At 51.0% G+C, this 19,448-nt stretch overlaps 2 protein-coding genes across 3 annotated transcripts in view; one reads left to right on the top strand and one right to left on the bottom strand.

Annotated features, from left to right (window-relative positions):
• The window catches only part of HAGH (hydroxyacylglutathione hydrolase), a 19,231-nt gene extending 5,605 nt beyond the window's left edge, over nt 1-13,626 (bottom strand). The window contains exons 1-7 of one of the 2 annotated variants that reach the window (XM_060123742.1): nt 13,494-13,625; nt 10,659-10,834; nt 10,081-10,145; nt 7,914-8,031; nt 6,880-6,988; nt 3,368-3,471; nt 2,954-3,055 (exon numbers count right to left, since the gene is read on the bottom strand). In XM_060123742.1, the coding sequence (XP_059979725.1) occupies nt 2,954-3,055; nt 3,368-3,471; nt 6,880-6,988; nt 7,914-8,031; nt 10,081-10,145; nt 10,659-10,834; nt 13,494-13,569 (750 nt within the window). In that variant the 5' untranslated portion in view covers nt 13,570-13,625. Of the gene's footprint in view, nt 1-2,953; nt 3,056-3,367; nt 3,472-6,879; nt 6,989-7,913; nt 8,032-10,080; nt 10,146-10,658; nt 10,835-13,493 lie in introns of both variants that reach the window. The other variant, XM_060123743.1, reaches the window with a different exon arrangement.
• Nucleotides 13,627-13,758: 132 nt separating this feature from the next.
• FAHD1 (fumarylacetoacetate hydrolase domain containing 1) lies at nt 13,759-15,369 on the top strand. Its single transcript, XM_060123744.1, has one exon. The coding sequence runs from the start codon at nt 14,033-14,035 to the stop codon at nt 14,696-14,698; it is 666 nt and encodes a 221-aa protein (XP_059979727.1). The 5' UTR covers nt 13,759-14,032; the 3' UTR covers nt 14,699-15,369.
• Nucleotides 15,370-19,448: the final 4,079 nt, after the last annotated feature.

Raw genomic sequence — 19,448 nt, forward strand, 5'->3', positions numbered from 1 at the left:
GACTTACAAAAAACTCACAGCTAATATCATACTTAATGGTGAAAGACTAAATGCTTTCCCCCTAAGACTGGGAACAAGCCAAAGGTGTCCACTCTCACCATGTCTACTTAACACTGTCCTGACCATCTTAGCCAGTGCAACAAGGCAAGAAAAATAATTAAAAGGCATATAGACCGGAAAGGAAGAAATAAAACTATCTTTTTTTTTTTTTTTTTTTTTTTGCGGTATGCGGGCCTCTCACTGTTGTGGCCTCTCCCGTTGCGGAGCACAGGCTCCAGACGCACAGGCTCAGCGGCCATGGCTCACGGGCCCAGCCGCTCCGCGGCATGTGGGATCTTCCCGGACTGGGGCACAAACCCGTGTCCCCTGCATCGGCAGGCGGACTCTCAACCACTGCGCCACCAGGAAAGCCCGAAATAAAACTATCTTAATATTGATGGCATGATTGTGTGCTAAGGAATCTATGAAAAAGATGCTAGACTAAAATGAGTTAAGCAAGGTCACAAGGAAACAAGGTCAAAATACAAAAATCAATTGTATTTCTGAAGACTATCAATAATCATTTAGAATAAAATCTAAAACCATGAAGTCTTTAGGGATACATTTAACAATATGTGCAAGATCTTTAACACCAAAAATTACAGAACACTGCTGAGAAAAACTAAAGACCTTAATAAATGTAAGGTTATATCATATTTATGGAAAGACGCCATATTGTTAGGATCTCAAGTCTCTCCAAATCTTTTGTTACAACACAATCAAAAGCCAAGCTGACTTTTTGTAGAAATTAACAGGATGATCCTAAAATTTACATGAAAATGTAAAGGACTTAGACGAGCCAAAATGAATTTCAAAAAGGAATAAAGTTAGAGGATTTATACTACCTGATTCTTAGACTTACCATAAGCTACAGTGATCATGACAGTACTACTGATGCAAGAATAAGTCATGTAGATCAATGGAACAGAATAGAGTCCAGAAGTAGATTCATGCCCACATGGTCCATTTTATTCAGTAAAGATGCCAATGAAGAAAGGCAAGTCTTTTCATCTAATGGTGCTGAGCAACTAGATGTCAATATCCAAGAAAAGAACTTCTACCCTTACCTTACACCACAAACATTAACTTGAAGTGGATCACTGACCTAAACATAAATTTATATAAACATAAAAGCTAAGACTATACAACTGCTAGGAGAAAACAGAGAACAAAGTCTTTGTGATGTAGGGTTATGCAAAGATTTCTTAGGACACAAAAACCATAAAAGAAAAAATTAATAAACTAAACTTTACCAAAAGTATAAACTTTTATTCTTTGAAAGACACTGTTAAGAAAATGGCAAGGCAAGCCACAAACTGGGATAAAATATTTGAGATATGTATCTGACAAAGACTTGTTTCCAGAATGTATAAGGAATTCTTACAACTTTAGCCATCAGAGAAATGGAAACTTAAAAACTACAAGCTACCACGACACACCCATTAGAATGGCTAAAATTTAAAAGATCAGCAATACCAAGTGTTGGTGAGCATGTGGATCTCCTGGAACTCACGCATTGCTAGTGAGGATTCCAAATAGTACAACTAATTGGAAAACAGGTTGGTAGTTTCTTAAAAGTTAAACATACACTTACCACACAACCCAGCAATTACACTCTTAGGTATGTTCCCACAAGCAATGAAAACATGTGTCCACACAAAGACCTGCACACAAACGTTCACAGTAATTTTATTTAAAATAGCAAAAAACTGGGAACTACTCAAGAGTCCAGATGAGTGGATAAACAAATTGTAGTATGTCCATATAAGATACTACTCAGAAATTAAAAAATCTCGAAAACCTGCAGAGTAAAAAGAGCCAGATACAACAGAGTAATGTTGTGTAATTCTGTTTATAGGAAAATCTAGAAAAGAGTAATTTATAGTGACAGAAAGCAGATCAGTAGTTGGGGACTGAATGGGGAGGGGCAAGGAACCTTCTACGATAGTGGAAATGTTCTCTATCTTGATTGTGGTGGGGCTGACACAGGAGCATATACTGTCAAAATTCAAACTGTATAATGCTCACTTAAAACAGGTATGTTTTATCGTATGTAAATTATCCTTAAGCAGATGACCGTGAAAAGAATAAGCTCAATATGTTTGGACTGCTATGGAAAGAGCACTAAGACCCATTATTAAGTGACAAGGAAGCCACAAAATAACACACAGGATGAGTTTTTTATATTAAGTATTCTTATGTGCACACTGTAAAAAAAAAAAAAGGAATAACATTTATCAACCTATTACGGTAGTGTCTGAATTTTTATAAGTATTATTTTGCAAGCCCACCTCGCAAAATTGATAAAGATTCTTGACAAAAACAGGTGACTTATGAAAAAAAAACCTATGAGACCATTCCTCACTGAACTCAGAAGGGAGCCCAGCACCTGAGGACTCCCAGGTGTGTGTGTTTCTTACCAGCACCATTTCTCAGTGACTGAACACAGACACCTGAGTCCAGGAGAACGTCCTCAGCCCAGCTGCCTACAGCAGCGTTTCCAAACCCCCCCACAGAAGATGCCTCCAGGACAACACGCCAACCCCTGGGCCGAGCCACGGGGCATGTTGGGGGCCGTGTCTGAAATAAATGCCTTTCAGACAAGCAGCCTCTAGGGTGAATCCACTGCCCACAGACAGCAGGGAAGGGCTGGGACCTGCTGCTTCAGCCTCACCTGGGCACTTGTTGAAAATGCAGAATCCCAAGCCCAGCCCTGACCCACAGAGTCAGAAAGGATCTTAAGCAGACAACCAGGGCTTCTTGCTCCAAGCTGGGCTGTCTAAACCCCGCCTCGCCCACTGCCCGGAGGAGCACTTTCTGCCCACTCTGAAGCGGGCACCATGAACTCCGTGCTCCTGGGAAAGTGGCATCACGGTGCCTGACCCCAGGACGCGCCCAAGTGCATCACGCTCACCTTGGCCCAGGCCAGTTTCTCCTGGATGGCGGCATTGCTGGGCTCCACATGGCGAGCAAACTTGAGGTTGTTGATGGTGTATTCGTGGCCACAGTATACTCTCTGGGGAAAAAGCCAAGCCCGCCAGCTCTGAGGAGACTCATTAACCCACCCTCAGCCCCTCAGAGACGGGTGTGAGGGACCTGGCTGGTCCTGGGGGCAGCACCCACGAGACATCCCTCAGGACAAGGACACGTCTTGCGTGTATGTTAAATGACAATGAAAAGTATGCTTAAAGAAAAAAACACACTTCCAGAAGCAATGCCTCTACCCTCCTGCTCCTCCCAAGATGCAGGGGAGACCCCAATGGGGAGAGCCAGCAGGGTCCTCCCACCACCGGGTGAGCGAGCGGGTGGCAGGTGGGGCACCACCTACCGTGTCTGGAGGGAGCCGGCCCAGGACCTCGAGCAGGGCTTTGTACATCTCATCCGCTGTCCCCTCGTAGAACTTCCCGCAGCCAGCCACAAACAATGTGTCGCCTGCAAGACAGGACAGTGTGGAGCTGGAGGGGCTGTCAGCAGTGCATGCCCCCTCAAGGGCCGGGGCTTTGCCCTGACCCCTGTGCTGACTGGGCCACAGCCCCAGACCTGACCTCCACCCCAAAAGGGCCCAGGGATGACCCACGAGTACTGGTTTCCACCCTTCCCAAACCTTTTCCCTCAAGTTGCACTAACTGGCACCGCCAGGCCCCAAACAGCTGTTCAGACCCAAACCTTAGAGTCACCCTGGCTGCTCCCTTCACCGCCCAGTCCTATCAGTCATAGCTCTGAGAATCCCCAAAACCCAGCCCTTTCACCCACCCATCCAGCAGCCCCCTCCCAGGCCAGACCTTCCTGTGACTTCCCTTACTCCCGACAGCCAGCACCATTCTGTAAGACCCCCATGATCTTGCCTGGACCCTCCAGGAGCCCCTCACGTGGGACCACAGCCCCCATGGGCCCTTGAGACACGGACCTGCCACCTCCCAGACTTGCCCCCTTCCTGCCGCAGCCCTACCTCCACCTGACACCCACCAGGTCTCCACGTGCTGCTTCCCTCCCCCAAGACTCTTCCCTGAGAACGGGCTTCATGCCCAGCAGACACACATGGCACATTTGTTCTCCAGGCCCCTGGAGTGGGGGAGGTGGGGGAGGGCCAGGGACCCCACAATAGGGAGCAACAATCCCCCTCCACCAGCGTTTGCCAGGCCTCTTCCCAGGGAGCTCCAGGCCAGGCCAGGCAGGAGCCAATGCCCACCCAGTGGCCATGGTGCAGCACTGTCCCCTCAGAACAAGACGACAGATGAGAGAGTTGGGTAGCCCGTGAGCAAAGCCTCAACACGCAGGACTGGGGCTATGCCCTAAAGGACCCCTCAACCTCGTGGTCTGGGCACCAATGAGAGGCCAAGGAGAGCCCAGAGGACAGGCCATGAGCAGGCACAGTAGGCTGGGGGGATCTGGTCCTCCCTCCAGGGACCAGCAGTACCTGCTGTTTACACACCGGAATTTCATGGGCCTCCTGCCACAGGGGCTGGGGAGCCAGCCTGGGCCTCCTCCGTGGGGCCATGTCCTCAACCAGCAGGACACTGAGAGACCCGGGGGCCCCCACGTCTCTCCCTGGCAGTGGGACCACCATTCACCTGCACCCCCAGCCTCTCGCTGACTGCTCTCCATCTTCACCACCAGCTAAGAGTGCCTGGAGGCATCCCTCCCCTATGCAGGCTGCCCCACCCCCAGGCTCTACAGAGCCAGCCTTGCCTCTCCTCCCTGCACACTGGGCCATGGTTCTAGCAACGACTTCAGCCTCCATTTCCCCACTGCCGCCACCTGAGCTGCTCCTGGCACTCACTGCCATGAGTTCCCAAATCTGAGGTCCCAGATCCTGACCTCTCAAACAGACAACCCACTAGTGCCATCACAGCACCCTGCTCCAGGCCTGCCCCCCCAGACAGCCATCCCATCTTCCTCCCCTGCTCTGTGGGTGCCCAGTCCTGCCCACCACGTCCCAGGGCCACATGCACACCCTTCTCTGGGCTGTCACCTCCTCTGCTTGCATCCTTTTCCCTTTGTTCAGCTCACCCCAGAGGAGAAGGGAGTGGGGCCATGGGTCACTCACATCCGAGCTCGAGGCCTGGAGCTGCCAGTCACCTCACCTCTGGACGCTGCAGGTTCCTCAGCCATGCACACAGAGGCCAGCCGGGGCCCTGCTGGACTGCCCTGCTCCCCTGGTCCTCACTGCTGATGCCCCAGGCAGCTCAGCTTCACCACTGAGGACCCTGTGTGACTCTCACCTATTTAGTATAAAAGCTACCAATTAGATAACGCACTCCCCTGCCGGCCACTGTCATGCAGACTAGAGAACAGCACGTGCAGGACATGGTCCAGGGCCTGCCTGGCGGTAACCAGCCCTCCACACCTTCTACAGCTGGCACTCGGCTTCTAACATGAGCGCGGTCCAAGGGGGCCACCGCCACGGGCCCGCACAACCCCAGGCCCTGCCGGGGGGGCAGACGGACACCCAGGGGCCGGGCAGCATGACAGAGACAGGAGCGCAGCTGTGAGAGTTCACCGGACCCAGCGCTGGTTCCACACCCCTCACCTCACACCCACAACCACCCAGTGGGGGAGACCCCACACCCACCACTGACGCAGGGGAAACTGTGCTTAAGAGAGGGGGTCACACCTTGCACAGGCAGCCAGCCCACCTGCCCCAAAGCGCTGTCTGCCGAGGCCCATCGGGAGGCCAGGGGCTCCCACAACATGCCCAGGGGCCCGTGGCCCACACTCAGCAGTCGGCTCAAAGCCCACACATCCTGCTACTGCAGCAAAGACCCTAAAAATGACTGTATTTTTAAAAATAAACATAATAGATTTGGAGATAATTTTGGATTTACAGACAAGCTGCAGGGACAGTCCAGAGGCCCTGTGACCCCTCATTCGGCCTGTGTGTCCCTTCATGCTAGCGTCCCCACCCCTGATCTCATGTGGCTTTCCCATCAACACCTTTTCCCCACTCTAGGAGCCCACACTGCTTCAGCTGTTGTATTTTTAAACAAACTTTCACTGCGGTTATAATATCATGATTGTTACATAACTGGGGAAGACTCAAGACTGAAAACTGCTTATACTCGCTAAACAAGCTAAGGGGGCAGAGGGGCCTGCTCTGTGCCCATCCACGGCCACTGGTTCACACCGCCCTGAACACCCACCGTCACACGGCTGCTCTGCTTCACAGGTTCCCCAACCACCATCAAGATTCTTCCATTTCCTCTCAAAAGGAGAAACACCGCCAGTTGCTGGAAAGGCCTGCTCGCCCCAATCGAGAGCCACTCACACAGCCCGATGCTGGTGGGGCTTCACCTCCACCTTCCAAGCTCTTTGGGCCACCGTGTGCGACACCCTGACCTGGGGCTGGCTTTTGCCAGACCCACTCAGCTCACAGCCCATGGAGGGATGGGGCAGCGCCCAGCACCGATCAGGCCCCACACAAGGCGGGTCTGACTGGCTCCACTTGGGGTCTCCCTTGGCCCCTCACTTGCCTACCTGTCTGCTGCTGGACGTAGTGGGGGCTGGGACTGCACCCCCACCAGGCAGAGTCTCTCAAGGAAAGGCCTGTCCCCATGCACCTGACAACGATGACCAGGATCAGAGGGGCGCATTCAGGCCAGCCTCGCGAGGAGGTAGCACCCCCACCACATTCCCACCACAGCTGCCTGTACCCTGGACATGTTTGAAGCCAAGTCCCACGCTCTACCCTGAGGGCTGTGGTCCTCCTCACAGAGCCCAGCACAGTCTGCCTGGCAGGAGATGCTCTGCTGCTCTGCCCAAAGGTGTGCAAAGCCATCTCTATGCCAAGAGGGTCTTTGCAAAGAACACCAGACCCCCCAGCTCAAACATCTGAATACTCACCTGTGAACACCACGGGGCGCTCGGGACTGTTGGGTTTGCTCACAAAGTAGCAGATGTGTCCGGAAGTATGACATGGCGTCGACAGGCACTTGACGTTGAGAGACCCCACCTTAAACAGAGCACACACTGGCCTGTGCTCCCTGCATGTGGGGAGCCTGTCCTAAGGCTCACAGATTCTCCCAGACCCCATGCCCGCCCCACAGCAGGAGCTGCCATTAAGGGCCAGTGAGCTTCCACAACCACTGCTCCATTGAGCAAGTCATGGGTCTTGCTGGTGACCACAGGACCCAGTCCTTGAGGGTACCCCAGATGCAGAGACGCCCTGGAAGCCGGTGTTTGCTGGTATGCAAACGAAAGGGCTGATTTTGTTTTCTCCTCAAAACCAGGCCAAATCTGAACCAGGCGTCTTGACAGAAAAGACAGTTTTCCTTCTTAGCTGCTTGGCCTTTTGTTTTGTTTCCCTTCTCTGCCTCCATCCCCCACCCCACTCTTTACTTCAAAAACGTTCAAACCTACCAAAAACTAAAATGACAATGAATCCGTGTGCCCTTTACCTGGGTCACTAAATGCTAACAGGTCCCACCTGTGCGGCACCTGCTTTGTTCACACACACATATCTTGACACACTGCCCCTAGACACTCCAGCTACATCTCCTGAGAAAAGGACATCCTCCCATATAACCTCACTATTATCAACACCCAAGAAATTTAACACTGATGTCAAATATGATCCCACATAGAGTCCGTATTTCAATGTCCCCAGCTGTCTCAAAACCATGCATACAGCTTCTCCCCTCAGCCGGTCACCATCTGCACACTGATTTGCTTGCAATGCTCTCAACACAAGGGACTATCCAGGCCCAGGCAGCCCCAAGAGCCCATCCACCCATGCACAGGCCAAGCTGTCTCCACAGCTAAGCCCTTGACTGCCCCTCTGGGTTCCTGGGGTAAGTGAGGGGACAGCCAGCAGGAGGCGGCTCTAGGGCCTGGAGCCCAGCAGGGCCACAGTTGAGCCCCTTCCATTCACTCCTCACCTGCAGTGTGGACAGGTGTGTGACCTTGTGAGTCAGGGCTCCGATCCGGTCATCACCCCCATACACCTTCAACCCAGGTTCCAACTTGACCAGCTTCTCGTTCCCGCCAGCGTGGTCCCTGGAAGTCGAAAAGGGGAGCTGGGGCTACTGCCGATATGAACAGGGTTTGCCTGATTTTACACTCTAACCAAACGGAATTTTTATTTTTCCCAGTTGTTTCTCAGAAGAGAAATGCATCTTCCAACCCAGGATCCTCGCTTCTTGTCTGTCATTTGGCTCCACTGAAAAAGAATGTCCTCAGACACCCCATTCCCAAGAGAGGCACTTCTGTGCCCCTGCCGTCTTGCTGCAGAAGCTTCTGGAGCAGATGAACCAAATCACAAACACCTGGATAATCCCTACACCCGTGATTCCCAGACTTTGGGCACATCAGAGTCACCTGAGGATCTGTAAACAGTGCCAAGGCGTGACTCCCACACGCACATCCTGATGCAGTGGGCCTGGGGAAGCCCACAGCCCAGGAGTTTTAAAGGCCCTCAGGTGATTCTGATTCACAGACCAGATGGGACCCACTGCCCCGAGCAGATTGCAAAGCTGTCTTCTAAAACAATGCCCAGCTGCCAGAGGGGGATCTGTCCACCCAGGGACAGGCCAGCTCGGAATGACCTCCCCACGTGACTCGAATGTGCAGCCAGCATTGAGGCACCTCCTGGAAACTCATCCAGGAGTGCCCCACGCTTCCCAGGTCAAGAGAAGAGCTCCACGCCTCGGCCTTGTGGGGTAAGAAATACACTAGTGCAAGCCCTGCCAGGGTCTCGGGGCAGGGCTGGGAGTGTCCTGAGCCCAGAAGATTAGCCTTTCCAGGATGAGGCGAGGGCTTTCCAATCACCAGGGAACACCTGCTCCTCACTACACATTCACCTACGGGCCAAGAAACAGCAGGGCTCACAGATAAGAGGGGGCAGCCCTCTGCTCCCTGCCCTGCAGGGGGCTGATACACACAAGCTGGCACCAAGCACTCAGCACACTCATCACTGACCCCCGAAAATGCCACCTATAAGTGGGAGGGTGGCACAGGCCACACCCTGGAGCTCAGTTTGGGGCCTGTTTTAATTTATAAGGCATCACAATGTGGGAAAAGCCGTGGGAGAGAGACTCGCACTGTGAAAAGCTGGGGAGGTGGAGCCCCCCAGTGTAGCCCCACAGAGGCCAGAGGAGTAAGGGCGCCTCGGCACCACACGGGGCGGAGTTTCTGAGAGAAGGAGCGGCTGTGCTAAGTAGCCACTGCAGATCCTTGGGCCTAAATCAGTCAGGAAGTAACACCTGATACCCCAGAGGCTAAACAACCCCAAAGATTCTCAGCGACTTAGTTACATCAACAAGTTTCCAACACTTAGCAGACTTTGGCCAACCACATCCACGTGACACTCCCACACAGAAGATGAAAGGTGTCCTTTTACCCGAAGACACGCCCCAAGCTCCGTGAGATGCCACAGAACAGGTTCAAAGCTGTCCTAGCTGCCCTCTGGCAGTTATTTGGAAAAGAAAATTCAGAGCCAAATAAACATTTTTTCCTAGCTTTGAAGAGCCTCAAAAGTTTCAAAAACCCACAAGGGCCTTGGGCAGGCAACTCTAGTCCTAAGACCCAAATATAAGAACTTTTTTCATCCTTTAGCTTTCAAATATCAAAAAAACCGCAACCTCTCCAAATGATTGCTTGATTTTCAAAAACACTTATGTCTAGACTAGTTTATTCCCCGACATCAAGGCCAATTTCCCACCACACAAGCACAAGAGCTTTCAAAGATGTTGCCAAAGGTCCACCCATGGCCACAGGATATACAGCATAAGCCTCTCCCCTTGGAGCCCCCAAGTCACCAGACCCCATCACCAGGCCTGAGGGACACAGGGCAGCAGCACAGAGGCTAGTGCCCAGAAGCCCCGTCAGAACCCCACTGGGGCTGACCCTTAGCTCACAGCTGTGGAGGAAAGAAGGGCTTCCAGGGCTCTGAGCCCCTAGGCTCCCACCTGTGGGGGGACCCCTGGGAGCCTGCGAGCGCCCCACCCCCCTCCACCTGGTGGATGCTCCCCCTTGGGGTGTGCGCAGCACAGCTGTAAGGCCCAAGCAACTCTGCTGGCACAGAAGTTTGGCCTCTGGAGCACTTACCAGTGGTGGTGGGTGGTGAGCACTGTAGTCAGCTTCACACCGTGCTTCCTCACCATTTCCACAACCTGCAACCAAACATGAGGCAGGACACAGGCCACAGTCACACCCCGGCACTGGCTCATCAGTCTGCAGGGTGTTGCCCAGTGGAGCCTGCCAATTTGCCCCAGCTCCAGGAGAGCAGGGTGACAAGGAGGCTTTTTCTCCCTTGATCTGTTCGGCAGTTCAGTCCCACCCACAACCTCTCAAAGCCCCTCCAGCAGAGACTGCCACTCTTAGAGGCAGCACTAAGGGGCAGAAAGCCCTGAGGAGGAGGAGAAAGTGCTGAGAAGGGCTCCTCCTTCTCTTGCCCAGGGACTCTACAGACAGGAGCCCTTTTCTCTCCACTCCAAAGCCTTTGGTCGCTTCCACCCCTCTCACTGGCCCTTTGCCCCTGTAACAGAGTGGCTGGACACTAGTTTAACTGTTTTTCAAAAACCAAATGGATTAATTTCTGTTCAGCTTTAGCCAAGTTGCAAGGGCACTGTGGTTATCAAACTCATCAGGAGATGAAGAACTGGTGCTGGGGCCTTGCCTCCCACCTTCTGGGGCTGAACCGGGTCCACAATGGCAGCCTCCTTGGTGTCATCATCAATGATCAGGTACATGTAATTGTCGGTCAGAGCAGGCAGTAACTCAACCTTCATCGTGCCCTGCTCCACGGTCAAGCTCTTCCTTAAATCCGTGTGATGGAGAAAGATTCCCAGCAGGGCTGGACCTGAAGACAAAATGTGGTTCCAGTCAGCGTCCACATGAGGCCACGCTGGGCCGAGACTTCAAAGCAAGCCCTTGGCCCAGCAGTCCAGGCATCCGGGGAAGTGACATCCCAGGGATGCAACGTGGTGAGCCTCGAAATACGAGGTTTTCTAAGTTCTTTGATAAAGAAGAGGATAGCCTCATTTAACCATATCCGTAAGGAAAACAGAGAACACGATTCATGTTCATAATTGTGGAAATCAGCTCTTTCAGACTTAGGATCCCTATTTTCTTTTTCAAAGGTTCTAAAAGGACACAAATGCCAGCCTGTCCCTGTGATTCAAACCTTTGTCAGATGTGACCACTGCCAGTTCTGGGGTTGTTCACACCTGATTCAGAGAAAGACCATGAAGAATGAAAGCGCCAGGCCAGGCTCTTTTCCCTCGGCATATGGCTGCCTCTGCAAGCTAACAGAGCCTGAGTCCTGTGCAGTTACTCACAGCCCTTCTCAGGTCTCGAGCCAGAAAAGAAAACAATATCCACTTTCAAATGGCAGGAACTCGAAATTTGGATAATGCACAAAAGCCACCCGGGGCCTGAGAAATGGGACAGCTGGTCACAACTGTTCTAGATTCGAGTGTGCATGATACAGAATCACCATCCAACTGAGCCAAAGAAGGCTGCCAGGGTGGGCTGGGAGTGACCAAGGGGCAAAAGCATCCTCCGCCCAAGAGACAGGTGCCAAAATGTTTTCAACAATGAAACTCCTATTCAATCTAAAAATTCCCAAAGGCCCCCAACAATACTTTAAATCTTAGTGTAAAAGGGATTAAAACTGCAAAAGGTGACAGAAGACAGCCATGAAATTCTGGAGTAGGTAGGTGCTGGGATGGGACCTCTCCAAAAAAAGGGATCCAGAGAGCAGGCAGCATCAACCAACAGACTGATAGACCACGTCCACTGGGGCCGTCTAATACAGAATTCAAGCTCATCTGCCATGGCCAGGGAACTGCCTGAATTGCAGCGTTAAGGATCACACAGAGGTAGCTAAGTCCTCCTTTTGACAACCAGCTGGGCTTTTTCCAGGCCCTTCTCCTCATGCTCGGCAAAACAAACATTTTCACATGATCAGGTTTCTGTGCTATGCCACCTCCTCTCAGCCCCGATATGTGCCATACGAGCTCCAGGAGGACTACAGAGCAGAGTCAAGGCCAAGCCTTGAGACACATTTTGTTGGGCTTCTCTTGAACTGGATCCCTCCTTCTGCATGGCATCAAAGGGCTGGCGCCCCCTCTGAACGGGGCAGCCACATTCTTGCTGATTCCCTACAGTCCCACTTCCACCACCCGCCTGACTCCTGACACAGAAACTCTTAGCTCTGATGCTCTGACGAGTTCCCTAAATGGAAAAAACCCAGCTCTTTCCTTAATAGTGGTGACACACTGCGCACTCCAGAACCTCGACTGCTCTCAGTAAGATCTGGAAGTGGCCAACGATGGCTTCCTTCTGCTTCATCTCCCTACCTAGGGTTCTGCGGTCATTTAGCTAACTGCTAGCCAGCTCCAAAGACTCAGCTTAACCCACTGCCCCTATTGCTACATCAGCCAGATAAGATATAAGGAAATAAAGGCGGTTTCAAAATCAAAGTCAAAATATTCCAACAAAGCAAGAGGTAACACAGTGAAAATGGAATCTGACAGCTGGAAGAGCAGGCCCTTGGAGGTCAGGGCGCCCATCGCCTCCTTTTTTTTTTTTTTTGCGGTACGTGGGCCTCTCACTGTTGTGGTCTCTCCCGCTGCGGAGCATAGGCTCCGGACGTGCAGGCTCAGCGGCCATGGCTCACGGGCCCAGCCGCTCCGCGGCATGTGGGATCTTCCCGGACCAGGGCAAGAACCTGCGTCCCCTGCATCGGCAGGCGGACTCTCAACCACTGCGCCACCAGGGAAGCCCCGCCTCCCATTTTTGAGGCGGGGATAGGAGACCCAAAGAGGGCAAGGGTCCCACGGCTCACAGAACCCAGTTCTGCCCCAGGCTTTTCTTGCCGGCCACAGCTCACATGAAAAGCTGTGATTCACTTCGTGGAGAATATACACAGCATTCTGTGCGGCTTCAGGCACAGTTCCATCATCCCTGGGCGTTAGAAATAATGGGGTTTGTATGGGGCGCCGCAGTCAAGGAGGATGGGGGCGCTCGCTGGCTGCCAGGCAGACCTTAGGGAAGCAGGGTTCCTAAGACAGGGCTCCCGAGCGTCCCTGGAACACCCATTTCCTTATCTAGCACAAATCCTTCAGCAACCCCCAGCTGACAAGTTACCCCACTCTGTCTTCAGCCCTCTCAAAGTCTGACTCAACTGCTGTGTGGCCTTTTCTCGACCCCAATCGGCTTGCCTGCCGACGTCAGTTAGGGGTTAAAATCCTGTGTCAGTAAAAAACAGCGTCAGCCGCGGCAGCCCCAGCGGCTCCCCGCCGCCCCCCCCGGTGCGGGCCCCGCGCTGGAACGCCTCACGGATTGCGGCCGGCCTAACCGCCTTTAGCCCGGCTACGACGCCGGCCAGGACCCGCCGGCCGGGCGCCTCGCCTCGCCTCGCCCCCACGAGCCGGTCACCGTGGCCCCGGCCCCTGTCAGGCCAGCGCCTTGGCATCCCGGCCAGTCCGGCCCCGCGGCGGCCCCGGCCCACCTACCCAGGCCGCAACAGGCGCAGGACGCTCTCAGCGCAGCTAGGGTCCGGCAGCCGAGCAGCCAGTGGCCCAGCACCATGACCGAGTCGGAGGGCGGGCTGCGGCGCGAGGGGTGGGCGGGCTCTTCACGCCGGCGACGGCAAACCGCGGCCAACCAGCGCCCGCCGCCCCACCCCCGACCAATCAGCGCTCGCGCCCAAACCCGTGCCCTCAGTTCGCCCCGCCCTTCGGCCAATCAGCGCTCGCGGCCACACCGGTGCCTCCTTAGCGTCCCGCTGCCGCGGATCTGAGGGCCCCCTGAGAGGCACCTGCGCAAGAACTTCAGCCTCTCTCCGGGGAGCGGGCCGCGTCCCGAGGCCGGGTCAGCCCCGAGGCAGCCACTGGACAGCCGCTCCCAAGAGGACGAGCGCCGCGACTCCTGGGCACCCGGCGGAGTCCGCGGGACGGCGTTCCGAGGTAGTTGGTCCTCTCCGGGTAGCCTTCGGCGTCCGGTGGCCTGCCGGGCAGAGTCCACGTGACTCAGGGGTGCAACAGGCAGGAGCATGGCTGCCACCAGACCGCTGTCCCGCTTCTGGGAGTGGGGGAAGAACATTGTGTGCGTGGGCAGGAACTACGCAGACCACGTCAGGGAGATGCAGAGCGCCGCACTGAGCGAGCCGGTGCTCTTCCTGAAGCCGTCCACCGCCTACGCCCCCGAGGGCTCGCCGGTCCTCGTGCCCGCCTACACCCGCAACCTGCACCACGAGCTCGAGCTGGCCGTGGTGATGGGCAAGCGCTGCTGCGCCGTCCCGGAGGCCGCAGCCATGGGCTACGTGGCCGGCTATGCCCTGTGCCTGGACATGACCGCCAGGGACGTGCAGGACGAGTGCAAGAAAAAGGGGCTGCCCTGGACTCTGGCCAAGAGCTTCACGGCCTCCTGCCCGGTCAGCGCGTTCGTGCCCAAAGAGAAGATCCCTGACCCTCACAACCTGAAGCTCTGGCTCAAGGTCAACGGCGAACTCAGGCAGGAGGGTGAGACATCCTCCATGATTTTTTCCATCCCCTACATCATCAGCTACGTTTCAAAGATCATGACCTTGGAAGAAGGAGATGTTATCTTGACCGGGACGCCAAAGGGAGTGGGTCCCGTTAAAGAAAACGATGAGATCCAGGCTGGCATACACGGGGTCGTCAGTATGAGATTTAAGGTGGAAAAGCCGGAATATTGAGTGTATCCAAAGCACCCTAACTTCTTAACACGTTTCAGGGGGAAGGGGAACAAGATAAAAGCAAGAAAAGGTTATTTAATGTGATAATCCTTTAATGAGAAACCAATTTTTTAAAAATGATTGGATTGCTATGCCTCAACTCAAGGAAGATGGACCGTCGGAGAAAAACCTGATCTACAAGAGCTGGGCCATAAATGGAAATGAGAAGCAGTGCCTCCTAGGAAACAACAAGCCAAATGTTCAGAAAACTTACTTTCCTTTCCTAAAACTGGACCGGATAAGACTTCAGTGGGTCATTCTGCGACCACGTGTTCAAGACTTAAAATCTGCAAAGGAAATGGAAAAGCACGTTTCATCAGTGTTTCCCAAAGTTCCTTGATGATGAAAATCATCTGGAGGTATTTGTAAAAGTAAAAATTTCCAAATTGCTGGGCCATCCCAGGCCTAATATATTAATTAATGGAATCAATCTCTGGCACTCCAAGTGATTCTTATCATGCAAATGTGGAAAAACACTACTCCACATAATTAAAAGTTTTATTTAATAAGTGAGCAATTAATGAAAACCTCACTTGTTTACTTAGGGTGTGTATTCTGGCCCATAGATTCTGAGTTCGGGAGATAATTTTGAAACTATTGTTTCCCAAATAAATATGCTGTCTTTTGTGTGACCTAAAAGTGTACATTTTTCCCCCCAGTAGTGGTTAGGAGGGACACATCTCATTAAGGGGCTTCAGACCTTGGTCTTTGGCCTCCAGAATACTGTGCTTTATTAACAGTTAATCAGCACCTGTACCTCGCACCCAGCGATAAGGAAGCTTCAGGGAAGTCAAACTGCCTGGGAGTGCTGCTTTTGCTCTCACCTGCTCCCTTCTCTGACAAAAAGCTAAGTGAGATGCACAACACAGCTATCAGAGTGCCTGGCGGAGTCCTTTAGGCTTAGGCAGGCAGGAGCTCCTGCTGTTAGCCTAAACAGAAGGCACCTGCTGGCTCCTAACATTTATTGAGCACTTAGTACTACTAGGCACTGTGCCAAGAGTTTTCTGCATATTATTTAATCCTCAACAAAGCTGGAGGGTGGTATTATTACTACCATCCCTGTTACACAGACGGAGACAGATTTAGAAGCTAGCCAGCCTGGCTGTATGGTCACTCAGCTAAGTGGCAGAGCCAAGATGTAACCCAGCCATCCCAAGACCAAATCCTGAAGTCTTTTTTTTCCGTATTTTTTTTTATTGAAGTATAGTTGATTTACAATGTTGTGCCAATCTCTGCTGCACAGCAAAGTGACTCAGTTTTACACATATAGAAAATTTTTTTAAAATATTCTTTTCCACTATGGTTTATCCCAGGAGATTGGATATAGCTCCCTGTGCTATACAGTAGGACCTTGTTTATCCATTCTAAATGTACAAAACCTGAAGTCTTGACCACAACGCAGGCTGCGTCTTTTAAGTAGATATATTAGAAAGTTCAAATGTTTAGGTCTTATGCAACCTAAACTTTATGCAATTTATAATTTATTATGAGGAAGTGTCATAGTTGGATTTGTTTATAAAATGTCGTACTATCTTTTATCTTTTTTGTTTTGTTTTGTTTTTTTGGCCACATCCGGGCCACAGCAGTGAAAGCCCAGAATCCTAACCGCTAGGCCACTGGGGAACTCCCTTTTTTTTTTTCTTTTTTTTTGCGGTACGCGGGCCTCTCACTGTTGTGGCCTCTCCCGCTGCGGAGCACAGGCTCCAGACGCACAGGCTCAGCGGCCATGGCTCACGGGCCCAGCAGCTCCACGGCATGTTGGATCTTCCCGGACTGGGCCACACACCCTTGTCCCCTGCATCGGCAGGCGGACTCTCAACCACTGTACCACCAGGGAAGCCCCAGGAACTCCCTTCTTTTATCTTTTAATAACACTTCTTTTTTCAAATGCTTAAGCAATAGATGTTTATTATAGAAGACTCAGAAAATATGTATAAGCTAAAAACCAAAACACCCCAAATTTCATATGCACAGAGACAGTCCAAATTAAGCATTTGGTGTACATTCTTCCAAATCTGCAGATGTAATTGTGATCTTTTAAATAGAATTTGTTCATATCATACACTTTTCTAACCTTTTTTCACTATATATCGTGAGTATCTTTTCATGTCAGCACATTTCAGTGATTGCATATGATGAAGTCAGTCCTCCATTTTTGGTCATTGAAATATTTTCTAATTATTTGCTAGTAGTTATTTCCTTTGGCTAGGTTCCCATAGTGGAAGAGCTGAATCAAGGGTATGCTTATATTGAGAGTTTATTAGTAAAACTATCAGATATGAGGTCCAGCTGAACCAAGTCTACCAAGCTGACAGATGTGAAAGCAACCTAAAGGTACACAGCAGGAGCAGTGTTCACATATGGCCCCCTTGGGTGGACAAGCCAGCATCCAGATAATGTACGGTGCCCCTGAGGTCAATGTTCACCCAGTGGTGGCACAAGCTTTGTCACAGACGGCTGCTATCAGCATTGCAGGTATAGCACACAAACTCCTTGACTGCAGGAATCAAAAAGAGAGATACCAATTCTCATAATTCCTGATGTTTCTAAAATCGCAATAATCCTAATACCCAGAAAGTACATTTTCACCAACTTTTATTTTTGAATAAATTTAAACCTACTATAAAATTGAAAGACTAATGCAACAAACTCCATATACCCTGCACTAAATTCAACAATTGTTGACATTTGCTATGTTCATTCTCTCTCTTCCCACCCCACACCCTGTGTGTATACACACACACAAACAAACACGTTTTGGAAAACTGAAAACTGGAAGTGAGTTGCAGAAACACTCTACCCTTTCAGCATGCATCTCCTAAAAATAAGGACATTCTCCTATATAGTCACAATACCCTTATCACAACTTTTTAAAAATCCATGATATTATTAGTTCATATAGAGTATATGGCTTGACATCTGTTCTTCTGGACTTTTTTTTTTTAATTGTTCGTTAGGCATATACTGTGAATATCTTTCCAGGTCGGTGCATATTTTCATAACCACTTTTAATGACTGTGTCTTAGATCATGTACCCCAGAAGCAGAGCCTTAAGTGGGGATATTTGTTAAGGTGATTTTTAGGAGTGCTCTCAGGAAAATGAAGTGAAGAGAAAGTAGAAAGGGCAGGGAACAAACTAAGAAAGAACAGGGTCTCAGAACTGGAGATGAGTTTCAGTCCACTGACCATCCCAAGAGGATGTCATTGCCAGAATCTGCTCCCCCACCTCTACTGTAACTTCCCCAGGTAATTCTCCAACCTTTATAGAAGCTGAGGGCTAGGTGCCTACCAGAGATCTGGGTGGAGCCCAACACTCCCCTAGAACAGCAGTGCCCAACGTTTCTAGCACCAGGGACCGGTTTCATGGAAGACAAGTTTTCCACAGATGGGGGGGAAGGGGAAGAACGGTTTCCAGATGATTCAAATGCATTACATTTATTGTACACTTTATTACTATTACATTGTAATATATAATGAAATAATTATACAACTCACCATATTGCTGACAGGAGGTGGAGCTCAGGTGGTAATGCAAGCCATGGGAAGCAGCTGTAAATACAGATGAAGCTTCGCTCCCTAGCAGGCCACTCACCTCCTGCTGTGTGGCCCGGACCAGGGGTTGGGAACCCCTGCCCTAGAGGTTGCATAGGTTTCAAATGCTTTGCTACTAGAAACAATGATGCAAGGAACATCCTCCATACACATTATTTGGCACTTGTTTTTTTCCTTAGGGAAAGTCTTAGAGGTGAAATTTATTAAATAGTTTGCCGGTTACATTTTGATACTTTTCGCCAAATTGCCCAGGGGAAAGGATATACTAATTTGTACTTGACAAGAGTGTTAAAGAATACCTTTTTGCTCACACCTTAGCCAACACTGGGTATTGTGGCTATGGTCTTTTTAATTTGCGTTTCTCTGATTAATAGTGAAGCTGATATCTTTTCATGTGTTTATACAGTTATCTTTTTTTTTTTTTTTTTTGTGGTATGTGGGCCTCTCACTGTTGTGGCCTCTCCCGTTGCGGAGCACAGGCTCCGGACGCGCAGGCTCAGCAGCCATGGCTCACGGGCCCAGCCGCTACGCGGCATGTGGGATCTTCCCGGACTGGGACACGAACCCGTGTCCCCTGCATTGGCAGGCGGACTCTCAACCACTGCGCCACCAGGGAAGCCCAGTTATCTTTTTTTTAATAAGTTTATTTTATTTATTTTTGGTTGTGTTGGGTCTTCGTTGCAGCGCATGGGCTTTCTCTAGTTGCGATGAGTGGGGACTACTCTTTCTTGAGGTGTACAGGCTTCTCATTGCGGTGGCTTCTCTTGTTGCAGAGTACAGGCTCTAGGCACGCGGGCTTCAGTAGTTGTGGCTCTAGGGCTCTAGAGCTCAGGCTCAGTAGTTATGGTGCATGGGTTTAGTTGCTCCACGGCATGTGGGATCTTCCCAGATCAGGGATCGAACCCGTGTCCCCTGTATTGGCAGGTGGATTCTTAACTACTGCACCACCAGGGAAGTCCCCACAGTTATCTTTTTAACAAGACTATTGGGCACATCTTTGGTGTAAATGTTGGTGTAGGATCTGATTTCAAGGAAGTTTTATATTTCCTTTCAATACAATTCATATGCTAAAACCTTCATATATTCTAAAGGGAAAGAGTAAAGTAATTGTAAATCTAATAAGATACTAGAAAAAAATTCAAATTATAAAAGCAGAATA

Source organism: Lagenorhynchus albirostris, chromosome 15, assembly GCF_949774975.1.
Source record: "Lagenorhynchus albirostris chromosome 15, mLagAlb1.1, whole genome shotgun sequence".
Classification (NCBI taxonomy): domain Eukaryota; kingdom Metazoa; phylum Chordata; class Mammalia; order Artiodactyla; family Delphinidae; genus Lagenorhynchus; species Lagenorhynchus albirostris.

Coding starts and splice junctions, on each gene's coding strand:
- FAHD1 (XM_060123744.1), top strand. CDS start 14,033: ATGGCTGCCACCAGACCGCTGTCCCGCTTCTGGGAGTGGGGGAAGAAC.